General features: G+C 40.6%; 3 protein-coding genes across 3 annotated transcripts; 2 read left to right on the top strand and 1 right to left on the bottom strand.

Moving 5' to 3' along the window:
* Positions 1 to 699: 699 nt before the first annotated feature.
* slc46a1 (solute carrier family 46 member 1) lies at positions 700 to 5,696 on the top strand. The gene is made up of 6 exons (XM_066658968.1): positions 700 to 1,125; positions 1,747 to 2,138; positions 2,271 to 2,731; positions 3,356 to 3,439; positions 3,535 to 3,691; positions 3,798 to 5,696. Exons 1-6 carry the CDS (start codon positions 856 to 858, stop codon positions 3,850 to 3,852), a joined length of 1,419 nt encoding a protein of 472 aa, XP_066515065.1. The 5' UTR covers positions 700 to 855; the 3' UTR covers positions 3,853 to 5,696.
* Positions 5,697 to 6,005: 309 nt separating this feature from the next.
* sarm1 (sterile alpha and TIR motif containing 1) lies at positions 6,006 to 13,435 on the bottom strand. Its single transcript, XM_066658958.1, has 9 exons — positions 13,160 to 13,435; positions 11,942 to 12,573; positions 10,825 to 11,443; positions 9,887 to 10,099; positions 9,606 to 9,697; positions 9,146 to 9,472; positions 8,699 to 8,888; positions 8,376 to 8,497; positions 6,006 to 8,215 (listed from the first exon to the last, which is right to left on the bottom strand). The coding sequence occupies exons 2-9, from the start codon at positions 12,394 to 12,396 to the stop codon at positions 8,086 to 8,088; spliced, it is 2,148 nt and encodes a 715-aa protein (XP_066515055.1). The 5' UTR covers positions 12,397 to 12,573; positions 13,160 to 13,435; the 3' UTR covers positions 6,006 to 8,085.
* Positions 13,436 to 15,853: 2,418 nt separating this feature from the next.
* On the top strand, positions 15,854 to 20,060 carry vtna (vitronectin a). Its single transcript, XM_066658933.1, has 8 exons — positions 15,854 to 15,947; positions 16,448 to 16,567; positions 16,868 to 17,101; positions 17,301 to 17,440; positions 17,544 to 17,700; positions 17,846 to 17,998; positions 18,420 to 18,884; positions 19,395 to 20,060. The coding sequence occupies exons 1-8, from the start codon at positions 15,881 to 15,883 to the stop codon at positions 19,511 to 19,513; spliced, it is 1,455 nt and encodes a 484-aa protein (XP_066515030.1). The 5' UTR covers positions 15,854 to 15,880; the 3' UTR covers positions 19,514 to 20,060.
* Positions 20,061 to 20,247: the final 187 nt, after the last annotated feature.

The raw sequence follows: 20,247 nt of genomic DNA, 5'->3' as shown, positions 1-20,247 counted from the left end.
TTCGTCAATGATTCTTCTTCTTGCTATTCTGTGTGGAATTACACTCACACCTAGTGGCCTGGATTTGTCATCCATCCATCCATCCATTATCTGTAACCGCTTATCCAATTCAGGGTCGCGTTGGGTCCAGAGCCTACCTGGAATCATTGGGCGCAAGGCGGGAATACACCCTGGAGGGGGCGCCAGTCCTTCACAGGGCAACACAGACACACACACATTCACACCTACGGACACTTTCGAGTCGCCAATCCACCTGCAACATGTTTTTGGACTGTGGGAGGAAACCGGAGCACCCGGAGGAAACCCACGCGGACACGGGGAGAACACACCAACTCCTCACAGACAGTCACCCGGAGCGGGAATCGAACCCACAACCTCCAGGTCCCTGGAGCTGTGTGACTGCGACACTACCTTCTGCACCACCGTGCCGCCCCTGGATTTGTCAGATATTTAAAAAAAAAAAAACTTTACCCTCATATGTGGAAACTGCCCCATAAAGAAAAAAAGGTTAAGGGAGGACAAAGCAATTTCTTCTTCTACTAAAAAGTTGCTGTAAATATATTAAACATAACAGAAATAAAATAAAATAAAACGACCTATCGCTTGTGTCCTCACACTAAATTGAATTATTGTATTCTCCAGACAGTACTCTACTCCCTCTTCTGGACTCGGCGCTGATATTTCACTTGCGCAATGAAATCAGGAGCTGCTGAGGCGGACGTTTATTTGTCGCGTGAGCTGAGGAAATTCGTGTGAAAGGGCAGCAGCAGTGTGTGGATACAGTCTTCAGACTGAGGCTTTACTGAGGGGGATTTGTACTAACTCTGCAGCGTTGAAACCGTGACTGTATTTGTTATGGAGGAGACCTCGGACACCGCGGAGATTTTGCCCTCGGACCCGGAGGAGCGAAGTGAGGTCTCCTCTTCCTCCTGCAGGGCCCCTCCGTACTCGTGTCCGCTCTCGGTCACCGTGGAGCCCGTTCTGTTTCTCTCTACATTCTCACTGGCGCTACAGATGCCCCTCTACACTCAGTATCTTTGGGATCGCATTAGTGAAGACTTGGGCTACAACGGAACCAGAGGAGGAGGCTGTAACTCTTCCTCTGTACACGACCCGCTGCACAAGGTAAATAAAGACACAGGGACGCAGATATACAAATAATGGCGTGGGGCATTAGTGCGAGCATATGAGTTAGGCATCAGCGCACAGTCCTGCACTGGCTACGGTGTCTCTGTGGACTCAATTCAAAAATATTTGACATTTTAGAGTTTTGTTTTCGCCTAGTACTTTATTCTAACTTTTGTGAATATTTGACTCCTTCAGAAAAAAGGCCCAAACCCAGTTCTTTTTAATAAAGCACCATTAAAAGACAATTCTAATGTCGTTTTAAAAATATACACTTTTAATGCGTAAAGATCATCCTAAAAGTAAAATGGTCCTTTTGAAATGTTTATTTTAAAATAATGAGTCTTTATTATTTAACAGGGTACACTGATATAACCACTACCTTAGAAACAACCCAAGAAAAATAAATTAAATATGATATTGTTGTACTTGTTTATGGCTTTGATTGTTTTGTGCCTTGCAGTAACTCTCAAATGTCTAAAAACTGTTGAGTATGCATCACCCCAGACTCTTGGTGTTTATTCTGTATAGTCCAGTCTTATTTATTTATTTATTTATTTATTTATGTTATGTTATGTTATGTTATGTTATGTTATGTTATGTTATGTTATGTTCATTCAGGAGGTTGAGACCCTAACAGCACACTGGAGTATGTACATCAGTTTGGGAGGTTTTCTAGTGGGTTTCTTAGTGGTGATTCTGCTTGGCTCATGGAGTGACCGAGCAGGTCGCCGCTTAGTTCTGATCATCCCCAGTCTGGGTCTGGCTGTCCAGGCTGGTATCTACCTGATTGTGATGTACCTGAAGTTGCCTGTGGCCTGGTTCCTCTTGGGAAGGATCTGCAGTGGCCTCTCTGGGGATTTTAATGCCATCCTGGCTGGCTGCTTTGCTTATATAGCAGACACCAGTGACAGACACTCCCGCACCTTTCGTGTGGCAATTCTGGAGGCATCTTTGGGGCTCGCTGGCATGTTTGCTAGTATTATAGGAGGCGAATGGCGACGTGTACAAGGGTATTGTATTTTTAATTTTTTTCATTTTACATGAAAGTGCTAGTTTTCTGGATTCAGTTCCACTATAGGTTTGTTTAATGTTAAGGAATCTCAATAAATTAAACTTTGACTTTTTGTTTCCTGTGGTTTCAGGTATATCAGCCCTTTCTGGCTGGTTCTGGTCATTAACCTGACCACAGCCTTGTACGCTTACCTCTTTGTACCAGAGTCAGTAACTCCTGATCCAGAGGCGAAGCTCTTCTCTACCCGGCACCACAGAGCTGTGTATGATCTCTATAAGTCTGGATGGCAGGGAGGACAGAAGGCAAGACTGTGGCTCTACACTCTCTGCTTCTTCCTGGTGGTCACCGTACATTTTGGCTCTCGGGAGCTGTACGTTCTATATGAGCTGAGTGCTCCCCTGTGCTGGGATTCTGAGCTGATTGGCTTCGGTTCTGCCGCTCTGCATCTGTCGTACCTCAGCAGCCTGCTTGGCCTGAAGACTATGCAGCAGTGCATGGAGGACTCCTGGGTGGCCATTATAGGCCTGAGTTCCAACATGATTGGTTTGGTGGTGTTTTCAGTCGCCAACACCACAGCTCTCATGTTCACAGGTAATAAAAGCCAAGACCTGACTATGTTTAAAGAGCCTACATCCTTCATTTTTCCTCTTGTTATTGCAGACAGGACAAAGCACCTTTTATTCAGTTGGAATATGCTTTACTTAATTTTGATTAGGAATTTATATAACAATAAACGTTTATACATTTTTAAATAAAGCCTCTTCAGAAAAAAATAAACTTACTTGGTTACTTCATGGCAGTTATTAATGCTTTCTCTCTTTTGATTTTGTTAATTGTACTCCAGCTAGAAAATGAATTTGTTTAATTTTTAGGGTCTACTAATAACTGAACTACGGTGACTGGTTACTGGTTAAGCCATATTTTAGAGTGCAGTTCACAAACTGGAGATTAAAGACTAAAGGTCAGGGAAATGATTTACATAATTACTGTAATATGGCAATAAAGATGAACTTTATGCCACAATTTGACAATTGGCCGGTTGCACTCGGTTGTAAGTTGTACTAAGTTGTAGCATACAAGAGGATTGTAGAAATAGGCTATTTTTAGATACAACTTTCCCCTAAGGCTACTCTGCCATCTAATGTCAGTAGGAAGAAAAGCACTGTTGTTAAAGTGAATGTAATCGGATTTTGTTTTCGTGCGTGTGTTTATCAGGATATGGCCTGTCTTTATTCCTAATGACCTCCACTCCAGTGTTGAGATCCAAACTGTCCAAACTGGTGGATCCCTCAGAGCAAGGTACAGCTTCTAAACATTTAAAAGTAAGAGAATAATCAGCATTGAATGCTTGTGTGTTTACGTCTAAAGTTAACTGTGTCTGAAATACTTCTCAGGTGCTTTGTTTGCCTCTGTGGCTTGTGTGGAAGGCCTCTGTTCACTGGTGGCAAGTGGAGTCTATAACTCTCTGTACCCTGCCACTTTAACAATCATGAAGGGCTTCCCCTTCCTTTTTGGGGCCATCCTCCTCATCATCCCAGCTGGATTAATTGGGTAAGAGCACTTGGGAGCACCAGACAACACAGGCAAATTAAATAATTGTTGTTGTGCTGAGATATGTCAATGTAGTAATAGGTTTGTGCCATTTCTATTTATTCAGGGGCTTGAGGTGCCAGGAGCAGAGGTTAAACATGAGGGAAACAGCAGTGAACTAAAACTGACTGAGCAAACATCCTTACCACTTAAATACAGCAAAAGGTCTACAGACTGTAGGATCTCAGTTCCTAATTGTGACAAAAGCCAAAATGTACAAAGATGTGTTTGTGTGCTGCTGTTCAGTTTAACCCAGTGTAGAACCCTCAAATAACACGAGGAAAAGTGGAATCTGTGAAATATCTGTATTCTTTGAGCAGCTATATGCCTTACAATAAATAGCGCAGGGTTTTCTGGATAAACATTCAAAAGTTTAGAAGCAATTTTCAGTTTAATTAAAAAAATACATTTTATTTTTTGAGAATTTTTGAGATTGTCTAAAGTGTTTTGTACGATAAATATCCTACCTCATGATTTGTTCCCTTATGAAATATAAGGCATTTCTGATATTTTTTAAATTATAATTTTTATATGAAGTAATTCTCAGTGTTTCATACAGATTAAGTGTTCTCCCCATGGGTTTCCTCCAGGTGACTGTCTGTGAGGAGTGTGGTGTGTTCTCCCTGTGTCCATGTGGGTTTCCTCCAGGTGACTGTCTGTGAGGAGTGTGGTGTGTTCTCCCTGTGTCTGCGTGGGTTTCCTCCGGGTGACTGTCTGTGAGGAGTGTGGTGTGTTCTCCCTTTGTCTGCGTGGGTTTCCTCCAGGTGACTGTCTGTGAGGAGTGTGGTGTGTTCTCCCTGTGTCTGCATGGGTTTCCGCCGGGTGACTGTCTGTGAGGAGTGTGGTGTGTTTTCCCTGTGTCTACGGGGGTTTCCTCCGGTTTCCTCCAACGCTCCAAAACAACACATTGGTAGGTGGATTGGCGTTTCAAAAGTGTCCGTAGGTGTGTGTCACCCTGAGAAGGACTGGAGCTCTCTCCATGGTGTGTTCCAGCCTTGCACCCAGTGATTCTGGGTAGGCTCCGTACCCATCTCGACCCATAACTGGATGAGGGCTACAGACAATGAATGAATGAATTAATGAATGAATGAACATACAGATTAAGTCTAAACATCTTCTTTATTCTGGATTAATCTAAACACGTTTTTAAGACGTTATCTGAAACCTATGACGTAAAGGTGTAGTAGCATCATGGTTAATTAAAGTACTGATTTGTAAATTGGGTATATATGAAAGAAAATTGTACTACCAAATTGTTTTGAATAAAGATTCTAAGCTGTTTAATAGTAACATGTTTGTATTTTTAATTTTGGACAGTGTCAGAAATGTAGAAAACAGTGTTAAGATTATTAGGTTATTATGCTAACAAGTAACAGCATGCTGCATTAAGAGGTAATTACAACTCCAATTTACCATTACAATGGGGAAAAAATGTTTTTCTATTATTTCAGTTCTCTAAATTCTATATTTTTGTTTAGGCATGACCACAGATCAGTCTCATGAGCCCCTTTGGCATTAATCAGGCAGTCTTTGTATAAAAAGTCATCTATTTAGCTGTTTGTAAATTAACTGTTGTTCAGTTTGTAGACTCCAGCAGCACTGCAGAGGAAAACTGAAGCACTCTGGGACTACTGTGTTACACTGTTGTCTGAGTAAATAGTCTCAGATAACAGCATAAGACAGGTCTCCACTCTCACTGGTGTTGTTTACAAAAAAAAAAACATTCGTTCTCCCAAAGATGCCACCGTTCATGTCTAATTTTGTCTTATTTTATTCACTTCTAAAAGCCCAGAGGACAGATACAATCTGACAGAACAAATGGGATATGATCCTGAATGTTATATAGCTGTTTATTATTATGGTCATTTGACCTAAGGGACAGGACGTGAAAGTCTCTTTGCATCTTGTTAGTTGTAAATGTGTGTCTGCTGTAGAGATGTCAAACAAGAATCCATTGTAAACCAGAATATAGCTGTGAATATCATCGTCAAACTCAAGTATGTAAGAAATTAAAGGGGTATGGCAAAAAAAAAAACATTTTATTGGCAGTTATTTCTGAACATAAACCAAACTGTACAGTTCGTATTACCTGATCTCTGCCTATTCTGTTTTCTCTAGCTACACCAGTTATTTTCTGCACCAATATTATTTTAATATACATATGACACTTCAACATTAAGGCAGAAGGAGCTGGCCCAGACAAGGATGAAGCTAACAACACTGTTGGCGGTGTTAAATATGATAAATTATGTGGTGAATATCCAATAGCATGTTGTTAAAAGAATGTTGATGGCTCAATTATTATTTTATTCACAGCAAAATCTAGTTCTTTCAAATACTGCACATTGATGTATGAAAAGAGAGCACATAAATGTTTCGGACACACCGTATTTCAGTTAACATAAACCAAGCACCAGTGTGGTTGAGAGATTAAGTATTTAGGAGATTTTACACACAGCTACCCATCTTAGAACCTCCATTTCAGTTTCTTAATCCTGGTCCTGGGGGATGCTGCTCTGCACATTTTTGGTGCTGCTAAAAAGCTATCCCAATGAATCACCTCATTAACAACCCTTTGCTGAGTTGATCTGAGTGTGTTAAGACAGGGAAGGTACCGAATAGTGCAGGGCAGAGTGCTCCAGGACCAGGGTATGGAAAGCGGATCTATATCTATAATTGATCTTTCCTGTCACTTTCTCTTCTCCTCATTTCTGTCAAAGAGACCCACATGTGAAATGTCACGCCAGCTCAGATTTACAAACCATATTTCCAGAAAAGTTGGGATATTTCCCAACTCCACTCTTGTTTTGCCTCTGTAACTTTGTCTTACAGACAGGAAATTCAACGTGTGTTTATATTTACAAATGAACGCACTGGAAATCTTTTCTTTAGTCAGTTAAAGGTTCAATGCAATTAACAAATTACAGATTCTTCTTTTCACTTCATTTTACAAAATGTCCCAGCTTTTCCAGAAATAAGGTTTGTAAAAAATCATACAGCAGAACATATATGGAACTCCATGTAGTCTTTAACGCATACTTCTGTGCAGGTTTGTCTTTTTCAGCAAAAGCAAACAAAAAAATATATATATAACTAGTCCCATGATAGATAGTTGAAGTTTGAGATTAATGATCATCAGCTAATAGCAGTAATCAGATCTAAAATAATTTCTGCAGATCAGGACAAACCTGTTTACAGACTATCATTACCTGGGATTTAATTTGGCCTTAATTGCCCCTGATATCTAATAGACTAACCACAAACCACCCTGTGTTGCCACATTCTACATGAATATATTCCGAACAAGCATGCGAATTGTCAACAGAGCATTAAATAATTGTATATAATATCAAAAGAAAAATGCAATGTACTATATATATCTCCTTAATGCGAATAATTGACAGACAATATATTCCTGAGAAATAGGCAGCAATGTTTCACTCAAGGTAAGGAGACAGTGTGGATGATATTAAGGGCCAATGCAGTTCATAAATCGTATTTATTTTTTATGATAACACCTCACTTTGCTTGACTCGTGGATTCTACTCATTTCACTTACTAAAGAGTAACTACACCCAAAGACCTATTATATTTTTAATCTGCTGATTTGTATTGCTTGTGATAATAAAATACACTGGCCTTGAATTATTAAATATGGCGGTCGGATCCTTATCTGCAACTCCCCTCGGGGCATTCTGCTATAGGCACAGATGAATATGTTTCCATTTTTTATGCATGACAACATGTCACAGTATGAAAATTATTAAGCAAGTGCTCCCTTCCCCTGATGGTCTCCTCGTGCCAATGCTAATATCCGAGGACGACTACTATTTTGCTGCTTGATTTAGGAGTAGCAAAGCAGCCTGGCCTCCGCCCTCCTCCTCCTCCTGTACTCTCGCAAAGTTCACCTAGAGGTAGAGTTAGCTGAAGCTAGTGGGGGGTAGTTATACTTTAATGTACTTTGTCTTGCAAAGTTTAGTAGCATGCTGTAAGTATGCATTAAACATTAAAAGTAACACTAATATGAGTGTAATTCAGTGCTCAATCAGAGTAATCATTTAAACTGCAGCGTGGCATAAATCGTTATTCTGTTCAAATTATTTTTGTTATTTTGCAGCATACCGGTCTGAATATTTGTCCAGTTTGGAAAGATACTACAACTAGATTATTTTGAGGATGAATAAGGCAAAGTTGGGTTTACAAAGTAAGCAAGATCCATCAATTAAAACCAACGTCTTAATTAATAAAAAGAAATAGTGCATCACCAAATTTTATTGGTATTCATGTCTGTTTAGAACAAACTGACAGTTTATATTCACATATATCCCCGGTCTGTATGCAATCCGTGCAAAAGCTCAACACTTAGCAGGATTGCTCTGCGTTTCCTTGTGATTCTTTGAGCTGTCCAGCTGTTCTTGACCAGGACGTCCCTTGAGAAAGCGTAGAATCTTCTCTATAGTCGCTTCCTGATACTCGTGAGACCACCTGGTTTGGAGAGGTAACTACATTATTAATATTATCTATTATGTCCAATTAGTGCAGCTAAATAAATGTATCTGTATTTAAAAGATTTTCTTGATCTTGTAAATGGATTGAAGTCATAAAGAAATTAAACTGACTGGGTTTTTGGTGAAAAATGACTCACTTGATGCCATTAAATGTGAGAATAGCACGCATGTCCTCAGGCAGACAATTGGGATCAGGCCAAACAAAGTTGTCAGTGACAGGGACAATGTTCTTCTTCCCACTGAGAGCAGTGACAATCTCCTGTAAGTATAAAAGATCAATGTGTGTTGCTGTTACATAGCTGGACAATATTTAGTCAGATTAAAAGTGATATGAAGCTAGTATTGTGTATAAAGCCATGGGTAATAAGGCTGATAATGAATAGGAATCCTGATTCCCAAAGTGTGAAAAAAGATAAGTTTCATGTTAAAGTAGATTACAAAGTTCATTTCCCCATCTAACCTTATGCACCCAGTCTTTCATGTTAGTGTCGCCCATGCATTTGTCCAGAGCATTGGCTGACAAGACCAAGATGAAGTTACGAGCTCGCTGCACGCTGCTTATCAGCTTCTCTTCAAACTTGCCTGCTTCCAGCTTCTCTACATCGATGAAGACGCTGAAGCCACGCACCTGCAAGTGCACCTTCAGCAGACTAAAGAGAAACAGCATCAAAGAATGCTTTCTTTTTCACTGAAGCATTCAAATACATGGAAAAACTTTCATTTTCACTCAGACGGCAAAGACTGATTCTAAAAAAAAGGGCACATACCAACTGAATATTTAATAGGAAATTATTGCAACTGTTCTACCTTACCTTGCCTGTTGGTATAACTTATTTATACAAAGTTAAAATATCAATAGCAATCACCAGACGTTTTAGTTACAGTGTTTGCTGATCTCAGCTCTGACCTGGCAAGCTGAGAGCCAGTGGTGCGGCGATAGCTGATGAACACGTCTGGGCCTGTAGGTTGTGAATCCGTGAGGCAGGGCCTCGCAGGTTGGCGAGCAGCCGCCAGGATCTGTGCTCTGTGGATTCCGTTCTCCACTTTGCAGTCACACTGCAGCTGCTGATCCGTTATATGGAGGATGTTGTTGCGGTCCACACCAGACTGCACCATGCCATAGGTGTACTGGCGGAAACGAGGGTCCACGTCTGCCAGCCAGTCAGCCAGGTTATTGGGATCACACATGGAATAGTTCGCGTAAGTCTTCAGGACTCGCAAGTCTCGCAGAAACCTTGATTACCCAAAATAAACAGTGTGAAATATGACAGAAAGAATAGTTTGAAATAAAATGCTGAATGCCAATTCCAAACTACAACCTACAGTAACTTCTGTTATGGTTTCAGCTGTGTTGATTACATAACAACCTTTTGCGAATGAGCCCAGAGGTCATTCCCAAGTCATTAACCAGATCCTCTTCTGTGATGTTGAGGAGGAGGTCTCCATCCACTTGCAGCTCCTGACAGGAATATGTGCAAACGCATCATTCACTGAAGAATTACCCAAACAGAGGGTTCTGCTACATTCAAGCAAGTTTTTTGCTACACAAAAAACTCAAATAATTTATCAAAGAATGTTATTGCAATTATTGTTGTTAGCAGATGCATTACAACCATCCGCACTGAACCCTGAGCTTCCATTCACAAACCTGGAACCGATCACTAAATGTAGTGAAGCCAATCTGTTGCAGCCACCTCTGCACCTCCCCAGTTTTCCAGTTGGGAACCGTGGACAGTATGCGCCGTGGAACATCCTCGCCCATCATGTTCAGGGCCCTTTTAGCCAGAGAGAGTGTGGTGGCGTTATTTGTGTACATGACAATTCGCTTTAGGCTCTGCACTGCCCCAATCTCCTGAAAAATCTGAAGAGAAATGAAAAGAACAAAAGCATTTATGTAATTATGACAGAATTAATATATACATTTTTAATGATAATTTCAAACATTTGTGGTTGGACTTGGAAATATTTATATACACATAATTTATAATTTAAGAATGTTATTGCTTTTGGTATTTATCACACTCTTTCTGACTGGCATGCCATGAGTATCGCAGAATTAAATTACGGAACATTATGTAACGTATAAAAAAAATTGACAAATTTATAGCGACACACTGCAGTAAGAAGTAGCTGTTTGAACTTCAGCCAGTTATGACTTTATCTTGTTTTCTATTTTCTTTTCTAACACATCTCAGTGGCTGGTTATTAGTAATTTATACAATTTCACACTGCAGAAAAGATAAAAGTCTAATGACAAATAGTTAGTGCACTCTGACCCTGAGAAATACTCCAAACTTGGGCTAATTTAGTTATCTCTGTCTAGGCCTCATTTGGCTCTGTTTAGGTGTGCAAGGACTTATCTGTTTGCTCCATTTTTTTTTTAATCACTTTTTTTCTCCGGTTTTTAAGCAAACAGTCTATTCACATAAATACTGGGGGGAAATCATGGCAGTCAGTTCATCGTTGACAAAATGCAATTCAGCTTGCTTGCTTGTGAAATGTCATTTCAAAAATTCTAGTAAAATTTTTCTAACAAATATCCTAACAGTACCAAAGTGTGCCACATTGATTTTGACTCAATCTCACCTTGGTGTTACGTTGACGGGATTTGATGCTGGTTTCCACACAGAGGTAGAAAGCTGCGATGCATTTCCCCTCCAGTCTTGTGCCATCCAGCAGGGGCAGGAGGTGCTGCAGGTCAGCAGCAGTTCGTCCCTGCACGCTGTCTGCACTGTCCTGAAGACTGCGTGCAAACTCGTCAGGGTCGAGTGAGGCAATGAAGGGTTCAACAAGCTCCAGGGTCCCTGACTTCACCACCTCTTTCTCTAGCTCCCTGTTAGCAGCCAGCACGGCCACCGCCAGGCAGGCATAGAAGCGAATCAGCTCATCTTCTTTAGAGAAGGCCAGAGGGAAGAGCCACTCCGCCGCCTGCTTCTCTATCATGAGCCGCTGGCTGCGATGGCTGCCATACATGGCACAGTTGGCCAGCGCCACAGCACAGTGGCGCAGGACCGTGGGGTCCGTGCCACGGCACCAGAAAAGCAGGGCATCCAGGGCTCCATTGTTAATAAGCTGTGCAGATGTCTCCTCTGTGTGTTTGAACATGTGCTCAAGAATGCCAGAGATACTACGTGCCAGCTGAGCATCGACCAGTTCACGCGACAGGTTCAAGATCACCCCCAGGCCCATACGTGCCACATAGTCTCTGCAAAAGCAGAGAAAACTGAAGGTCTCAGTTTAAGTAGTATTTAATGAACAGCAGTGTTTAAAAATACATTTAAAACAGTCAATATTAAGGCCTCGACAAAAAATACAATATCCACCACAAAACAAATGACCATAAGACAGTCAAACGCATGCTTTTGTGTGCCAGACTCTTTCAAATGTCCAGTTTTTAGGCATCATTTTAGAATCGGACCCCATCAACATTTCAGACACTCTATTATCTAATATTTCTAATACCTACTTTTAGACAAATAAGGCATTTAAAATTTCTACAAGAACCCTGTCACGGTAATTTTCCTACATGTGGAGTAAAGCCTTTAACAACTGCAGCAAGTATGTGCCAAATATTTGACCTTAGATGGGGTGGTATCTACCGGTGTGTATTACATTTTCCTTGAAATTACATACACATCTGAATCAAGTCTTTTTAATGTATTACTGTTTTACACAAACTGTAAGAGTGGAGCCTATGTCCTACCTGTTTTCTGCTATCAGAATCTGCTCAAGCAGCTTGGCTGACTCATATGTGATTTCCACAGCAGGCGTCTGCAGCAGCTGCAGGAGCAGCTCCAGCCCTCCATCCAGGCGTATTCTGTTACAGATCTCTTCAGCTACTTGTCGGCCGACGGTGGGCAGAACCCAGGCCTCCTCCACTAGCTGGAAAGTTTCAGCGATGGCTCTGCGTGTCTCCCTCAGATCTCCCGTATCTTTGGCAGACCTCAGAGTTCTCATTGCAGCTTTCAGGGCTGGCAGAGAGTCATCCAAAACACACTGGACCTCAGCGTGCACGCCTGGGGAAGAGGCCTTGGGCTCTGAGCCGGTCCTGCGGGTCTGAAGACGACTGACATAGTCCGGAACAGTGAGTCTCTCTGAGCTAAACATGGAGAAGAGTCGACAGACCTTACTGAGACAAATAAGAAGAGACAAGGACATCTACCAAACATTCATCCCCTGGAGTGACGTCAGCCCTCGGAAATCAGCTTTGGGTGGGAAATCAACAGCTGAGTTGTCTGTGGTCAGATCCTGTATTTGCGGGTAATGTGTGCTGAGTTGACAGTGTACAGCAGAGCAGGTTATTCAGTAGTGACAGCTTTCTCCATGTTGCATCGCCTTGTTTAATCACAGGGAGAAACAAACAGATGACCATTTATTTACTTCAGAACATTGGATAAGCTCATTTTAGAAGCTTCCTTAGACTCAGAGGCTTGATTCCAATTTTCTGTTCCACCTTAAATAGTTCAGAGGTTAAACTACCGGCATTTAAAGACGAACTAAAAATCTATTAAGACGGTAACCACATCAAGTAGAGATCGAGTAAGAGATTTCAATATTAAAAGGGCATTCATTAGCATTTTATCGATATTACATAAGTATATTAGTGTACACACACATAAATATATACATATATGTATGTATGTGTGTGTTATATGTTGTCGTAGTTTGCTTCTTATTTGCAGTTATTAGAATATTCAACTCCACCTTATAATAGTGCGGGAGTTGAGGCGACGGCGGTGTTATTTAAGGTGGAAAGGAAAATTCGAATTCCACCTAAAACCATTTACGAAAGGATCTATAGTCTCGTCCTATGCAGTTTAATTGTTCTGTTAATAACCAGCTTTAAGTTATCTCGAAAAAAACGTACATTTACTCAAGCAGTGACACAAATAAAACATAGCATTAGGCCCAACACTAATACCTCAGACGGAGCGTGTTTGTGTTTATAAGGACAAAGCCCGCTCTTTTCCTACTGTCTGCGAAGCAGCCACAAAGAAGCTCTTTGTCTGAGAGAGAAGTCCGCAACAGCTTTCTTTTATTTCGGAATAAGTATCAGGTTCCTCCTCGAAATTAAGTCGAGGCTCTGGTTTGGTTTCTGAGCATCCTCACAGCGCTGTGGACAGAGGCAGGTTTTTACACAGCGAGGAGGTAAAGCTCAACACTGCAGTCTCCTCCTAGTGGACCCGAGGGACAGAGCAGCTCACATCAGCAGCTGAAATTATCTTCGAATCTGGGCGGGGCGATGTAGCGCTGGATTTACTTTCCAGGAAGACAGGCACTGTTCTTAACGTTTAGGGGCCTACCACATCCTGCTGCCCCCGTCACCTTCCAAATAATTATTATAGCCAAATTAAAAGTTAAATCAATGAGTTATTATATCAGATGAACCTAAGTAACTTAAGAAAATAAGTACTTGAGAATGTCTTATGAAATTAGCAGTGGATCTAATAACACAGCTGTATGCTAAATAAATTGGAACAAACTTATAGTGAAAGCACAAGTTGCTTGCTGCAATATTCGAAGTAAATATAGCGAAATCCCCCTGAGTGCAAGGAGACGACCACTGTTGACCCACTGAGGGCAAAGTTGGAGGTCCACTAGTGATTTGCACAGCGTTTTCTGGGCGGACCATTGGTGATTAAACAGAATTTTAGACAAATTGCCAAATTTTAGCACTTTTCCATTCACAGTCCTATTTACATTTTTTTCCTTCATTAAGTTCTTTTGTTATCCTTTATAAATAAGATTATTAAATAATTTTAATCCAGCACATTTTTAGCATAATAATTTTTATATCAGGCTTATACTCATTATTCTATCTCTCATAGCTGCTGGTAATATTTGTATTAGTTTATTTTCCAGAATAAAAGTCTCTGTGAATGTAAAATCTGTTTGAGGAGATAATAAATTGGTTATATCCTGTACAGGACAGTAATCTGAGTGGTCCGATGGTGGACCAGCAGTGGTCTAAAGTCGGTGGTGTGCGGTCTGGGCCCTTTCATTGATGCTCACATTAGCAATTATCCGTAGCACTAGCTTGCTGTGATAAGAAATAGACTGTTGTCTCCAGATGTATAAACACTGACTGTTATGCAGTTTGATGAGCAATACATCAGAACAATTTTATAATGTATCATGCCTATTTATTTGATATTCACAAAGCCTTTTTTTTAATAGAAAAACTGAGGGCTGCACAGTGGAGCAGAAGGTAGTGTCTCTGTCACACAGCTCTAGGGTTGTTGGTTCAAGTGACTAAACTGGGTGACTGTCTGTGAGGAGTTTGGTCTGTTCTCCCTGTGTCTGCGTGGGTTTATTCCGGGTGCTCTGGTTTCCTCCCACAATCCAAAATAACACATTGGTAGGTGGATTGGCGACTAAAAGTGTCTGTAGGTGTGAATGTCTGAGTGTGTATTGCGCTGTGAAGGACTGGCACCCCCTCCAGGGTGTGTTCCAGCCTTGCACCCAGTGATTCCAGGTAGGCTCCGGACCCACCGTGACCCTGAACTGTCAAGTGGTGCTACTTTGCAGGTTTGCACATGCTTAGACCCAAAATGTCTATACATTAATGTCTATACAAAATGTCTATACTATAAATAAATATTTAAAATAAGTTGTTCACACCATTTATTTTAAATATTTATTATTTAAGCTGGGCGGCACGGTGGCGCAGCAGGTAGTGTCACAGTCACACAGCTCCAGGGGCTTGGAGGTTGTGGGTTTGATTCCCGCTCCAGGTGACTGTCTGTGAGGAGTTGGTGTCTTCTCCCTGTGTCTGCGTGGGCTTCTTCTGGGTGCTCCAGCTTCCTCCCAAAAACCAAAAACACACACTGGTAGGTGGATTGGTGACTCAAAAGTGTCCGTAGGTGTGAGTGTGTGTGTTGCCCTGAGAAGGACTGTCGCCCCCTCCAGGGGGTATTCCCGCCTTGCACCCAATGATTCCACGTAGGGTCTGGACCCCTGAACTTGTTAAGTGCTTACAGACAATGAATGAATGAATGAATGAATGAATGATTATTTAAGTTAAGTCCAATATAAACTCAAACTTACATACCAGGTGTACCCAGAAGGATTTATTTATTTATTATGCATTTTTAAAATTATTATTACATTATATCATGGTACTAGTTTTTGGAAAGTTTTTTTAATCTCTTCTTGAGTCATTAGTTCAACAAGTAATAATATCTTTATTCGATTTTACCCATATCTGCACACATCATTGGGTGCTACGTCGATATAAAAAGGACTGACAGGCCTTCATTAATAAAGCCAATGGTGTGATAAGTGACTAATCAGTTAGCAGTGAGCTCATTCTGAAATATTCCTAGGGCCTGGGGGCTTTTTACTCTGTATTGTCATTATGTGGTACAAGCAAATAAAATAGCAATTTCACACTCCTTAGAATTTCATAATGGCAGACCAAATGAAAGTCTGTTGCTGAATTTCAGAGTGTTGTTGAATTCTCTGTGCCTGTCTATCTCAGTTTAATGATTACTTGTGTTCAGCCAGAGAAAAAGGTTGCAAACAAGTTCAAGTAAACAAAACAAGGTGATTGACATCAGAGTCCACTGATCTGCAAGCCTTACGCTGGAAACCGATTCTTCAGAGCTCCTCATAACTCTGTGAAGTTAACTCTGTGCTAAACATGAAGCTGGAGGTGCTCTGGCTGCTAACACTGCTAACACTGCTAGCCATTGCCTGGGCTGCAGAGGGTAAGTATCTTTGTACCATGCTAATGGTCTTTTTTGTGGTCAGAGATATAAAGTTTATATGTGCTTAACGCTCTAAATATGCAAATTAAGTTGGCTCTGTTTAACCCCTTTAAAAACAAGGTCCTGTGTGTGGTCTTGCACTAAATTTATTGTGCTTATAACTACAAAGTAAATGTAGAATTAGATAAAGAAAAAAATAATGCCACACTGAAATAAGGCACAGTATTCCTTGGCATATACACACCAATAGATATATTTGAAACTAGAATATTATTATCCATATATTCTCAGGAATATCTTTTAGGGGGTTATAAAATGGGTTTCTACCAACTGAGTGATATGTGACTGAACAAATATATACATAATAAAGTTTTACAGAGTAAAACAGTTTTACAGTATGTCTCAAATAATTTAAAGCTATTAATGTAATTGCTTAAGAAGTTATTATATCTTGTTTTATTTTCCTGATGTCCATTTGCTCTGTGTCATTTTTTTGGTAGAGTCTTGTATTGAACGCTGTGAGAATGGATTTGATGCAACTAAGCAGTGCCAGTGTGACTCTATGTGCACATACTACCAGAGCTGCTGCACTGATTATGAGTCTCTCTGTCGCATTACAAGTAAGAGTTGAGAAACTGTTTTACAAGGGGTATGTTTCTTTATATTAAGTATAGTCACAGAGGACCTGAGCTTTTTTATTTTTGTTTTTTCAAGTGAAGATAAGTGGTCTTCGTGATACAAAACAAAAGAGCAGCACATAAGGAAATAGCTCCTAAGAACAAAGCCCATAAACAAAAGTCCTTGTAAGCCTAAAATATAGCATATAGTGTCAGTTGAATGCCTTGTCAAAAGATAAACAAAGATAATGTAACAGAGAAAAGTGTATTGCATGATTAAGTATTATTCTTTTACCTTTGTAGGCCGTGGAGACACTTTCCCAGCTTTTCCTGAGGATGAAGAGAACAGCACAGCAGTAACTCCCACACTCAGCACCGTTAAGAGGAGACCAAAGACCCTGCATGCTTCTCCTACTCAAATACCCACTCCCTTCACTACAGTCACACCAACCCCTGACCCTGATGAAGAGGCGTGCAGTGGAAGGCATTTTGATTCTTTCATGCAGCTCAAAAATGGCTCTGTTTATGCCTTCAGGGGTAAGAGTTACACATCACCACGTCCAAGTGACAAACACATTACTGTACAGCTCAACACACTTTGAGAACCCTAATTGGCAATGCTGTTACTTCAACATGTAATCAGCTTCCATTTCATGTAGCGGTCTTGTTATCCATTAATTTGGAGTTCTTGATGTTACTGATGGTGTTGCATTCTCAAAGTTTTTTGTGCTAACAGGGAAGTATTTCTTTGAGCTTGATGGGAAGTCAGTGCTGCCAGGTTACCCCAAGCTCATAGAAGATATCTGGGGCATAAAGGGTCCAATAGATGCAGCGTTCACACGAATAAATTGCCAAGGAAAGACATACATATTCAAGGTGTTCATACTTTTCTAACACTTCAGCAGTCATTCTGAAGGCATGATATAATTTTCAGTAGTAGCAAAAATATATAGAAACATGCATCTCAATTGTTTCCTAGGGTAGACAATACTGGAGGTTTGACAATGGTGCCCTGGAAGAAGATTTCCCAAGAGATATTTCTGTGGGATTTGAAAAGATGCCAGATCATGTGGATGCTGCTTTTGCCATCCCTGCTCACAGTCATCATGGCAAAGAGAAGGTTTACTTTTTCAAAGGTGAGACTTGTGGCAAAGACATCATATCTTTAAGGTGATATGGTAATAATTCTTCCAATTTGCTTGGTTTTCAAATATCCATTACACAATTAAATGAAAATGATTTTGTCTTTTTTACTCTGCTCTGAAAAATCATAATCCCAAGGTGACCAGTATTATCAGTATGAGTTTAAGCACCAGCCGTCCCATGAGGAGTGTATCCAGTTGTTCGGGAGTTCCCCATCAGCCCTCTTCAGCCGATACACAGATCTATATTATGACAAATGGACAGAGCATTTCAACCTACTCTTCAGTGGACGTAAGGCTTTAAAACTATTCATTTTTCAGTCCTCAGAGATTATTGTGAATATTTAACCAAAAAGAAAAGGAATTACTTGGCATAACTTTTACAAATGACATTTCATCCAAAGTTTTTGAGAGGTCACTGAGATATTTTTTATAGTTTTGGCAATGCAGCCTTCCAATGGAAATACATGTATCACCTTACCACATAAAAATACCACACCCAAAGCTCCTGAGATCTCACACTTTCAGTTTCCATTGGCGAAAAACCTAGCATCCCACCACCACCCAACATCCCTCTCTATTCCATGACTGTTTTCTCCTGTGTTTGGGTGTGGTAGGTCAGCTCTACAGAATATTGCAAGAACACTGCAAATAAAAAAACAGTAGACAAACCTTCAATAAGAGACTCTAATCCATTGTACTTTTATTTCCAGTTCCAAGCCACAATGGCAGCCCTCGCTTTATTGATAAGGACTGGATTGGTATCAAACCCCCGGTGGATGCTGTGCTGGCTGGAAGGTTATATGTGCCACCTAGACAGTTACAGCGGCCCAGTAGGAGGCGCCAGGATGATGACCAGCAGTGGGATCAACAGCGAGGCCAATGGAGGAGTCAACAGCAGGGCCAACAGTGGGATCAACAGAGGGGCCAGCAATGGGTTCCCAGACGCAGGCAGAACCGAAGCCCGTACTGGGACACTATAGCAGAAAGGGGAATCAGCATTGGGCAGGAGTTTGCTCAGAGATTTGGACAGGATAGATGGAGAGACCAGGACAGAAGGAGCGATGGCTATCGACGGCAATATGACTATGACTATGACTACAGATATAACCCTTCTGAAGATGTGGCCATACTGCGTAGGAGTCAGCCATTACAGAGTGTCTACTTCTTTAAAGGAGGTATCTTATCTAGAATGCTAGATTTCCCCTTGTAAAAAGCTTTATCGTCACTCTCAGTTGGTGAATTATTGTGATTCCAAATGTGAGATGTTGAAAAACTGTACCACTGCAATACACAGTAACACAACACCATTATGTCAGTGTCACTGCAGTGCAGAGATCATTCCACTGTGCAAATAATACTCAGTGGTGCTCCTGTGGTTCTGATCATTGATGAACAGAGTTAAACAACTTATTTAGACAACAACTAAACAACTCATTCATCCATTCATTGTCTGGAGCCTACCTGGAATCACTGGGTGTAAGGCAGGAACACACCTTTCACAGGGTGATACACACTCACACACTCAAACTTATGGACACTTTTGATTGGCCAAGCCCCCTAGCAACGTGTGCCGTTTGAGGACTCCGGAGCACCCGGGGAAACCCATGAGGACCCAGGGAGAACACTGATTGGTGTATTATGTATAGTGAATAACTTCATTATTTGTTCTTTTTCTTTGTTTACAGATCAGTACTTCAGAGTAGATTTGCAAACCAAGCGAGTTGACCAAGTCATTCCGCCATACCCAAGACCTATTGGAAAATATTGGTTGGGCTGTCCGGACAAACCTGGAGCTGAGAAGTGATATATATATATATAAATGTAGGTTATCTCTACCCATTAATACAGAAGACAAAGACTATCTTCACCCAGAACAAAGGTAACATGCAGGACAATATATATGAAGGCACTCAAAAGTGCCTGTTTACAAAGGACCTTAAAATAAACTTTAAATGTTTAAAGCTTGGTTTAAGTCTAAATTTTAATGCTAATACTATAACCTAGTCTAATGCTGTATGGTAAGCTCAAGGGGGGAAATCTAGCTATAGGCCCCATATACGTTCAATGCACATATCAGTTATGTACTATGAAACCCAACATGCAATCCAGGAAATTCAGTCCCAATGTGTTTTTGCTTATAGTCAGAGATTTATCTTTTCCAGATAGTTCTACACATTTTACAGGTTAAAGGTCATTCTTTTATCTATACTAATTGTTCACAACTCATTTGACTATGTTACTGCTGAAAAAAAAATTCCAGTTCCTATACAGTTGATTTATTTCTTTATAATTCCTTGATGAATATATGAATCAGCTGGATTTTCATTATCACATATGTGACCAATTGCAGGCATGCCAAAATAAATAGTATTAATTTGTGTGTTTATGGGTCTTTCTCCTCACAGAAGAGTTAAACACTCAGAGTCACATTTTCCTTTAATGTATTTTACAACTCTGGCCTTACATTTGATAAAGGGTGGTTGCTGGAGATATACAACATTTTGGCTAGCATCCTCAGCATCATTTTGGCTAATCCAT

This window comes from Hoplias malabaricus, chromosome 1 (assembly GCF_029633855.1).
Source record: "Hoplias malabaricus isolate fHopMal1 chromosome 1, fHopMal1.hap1, whole genome shotgun sequence".
NCBI classification, from domain to species: Eukaryota; Metazoa; Chordata; class Actinopteri; order Characiformes; family Erythrinidae; genus Hoplias; species Hoplias malabaricus.
This window is presented reverse-complemented; position numbering and strand designations above follow the sequence as displayed.

Bases quoted from the DNA above. Each gene is read 5' to 3' on its own strand.
- slc46a1 (XM_066658968.1), top strand. From the start codon at position 856: ATGGAGGAGACCTCGGACACCGCGGAGATTTTGCCCTCGGACCCGGAG. The intron at 1,126-1,746 runs GTAAATAAAGAC...ATGTTCATTCAG, and splicing joins TACACGACCCGCTGCACAAG to GAGGTTGAGACCCTAACAGC. The intron at 2,732-3,355 runs GTAATAAAAGCC...TGTGTTTATCAG, and splicing joins CACAGCTCTCATGTTCACAG to GATATGGCCTGTCTTTATTC.
- sarm1 (XM_066658958.1), bottom strand. From the start codon at position 12,396: ATGTCCTTGTCTCTTCTTATTTGTCTCAGTAAGGTCTGTCGACTCTTC. The intron at 9,698-9,886 runs GTTTGTGAATGG...TATTCCTGTCAG, and splicing joins CATTTAGTGATCGGTTCCAG to GAGCTGCAAGTGGATGGAGA. The intron at 8,889-9,145 runs GTCAGAGCTGAG...GTTTCTCTTTAG, and splicing joins ACTGGCTCTCAGCTTGCCAG to TCTGCTGAAGGTGCACTTGC.
- vtna (XM_066658933.1), top strand. From the start codon at position 15,881: ATGAAGCTGGAGGTGCTCTGGCTGCTAACACTGCTAACACTGCTAGCC. The intron at 17,102-17,300 runs GTAAGAGTTACA...TTGTGCTAACAG, and splicing joins CTCTGTTTATGCCTTCAGGG to GGAAGTATTTCTTTGAGCTT. The intron at 17,701-17,845 runs GTGAGACTTGTG...CATAATCCCAAG, and splicing joins GAAGGTTTACTTTTTCAAAG to GTGACCAGTATTATCAGTAT.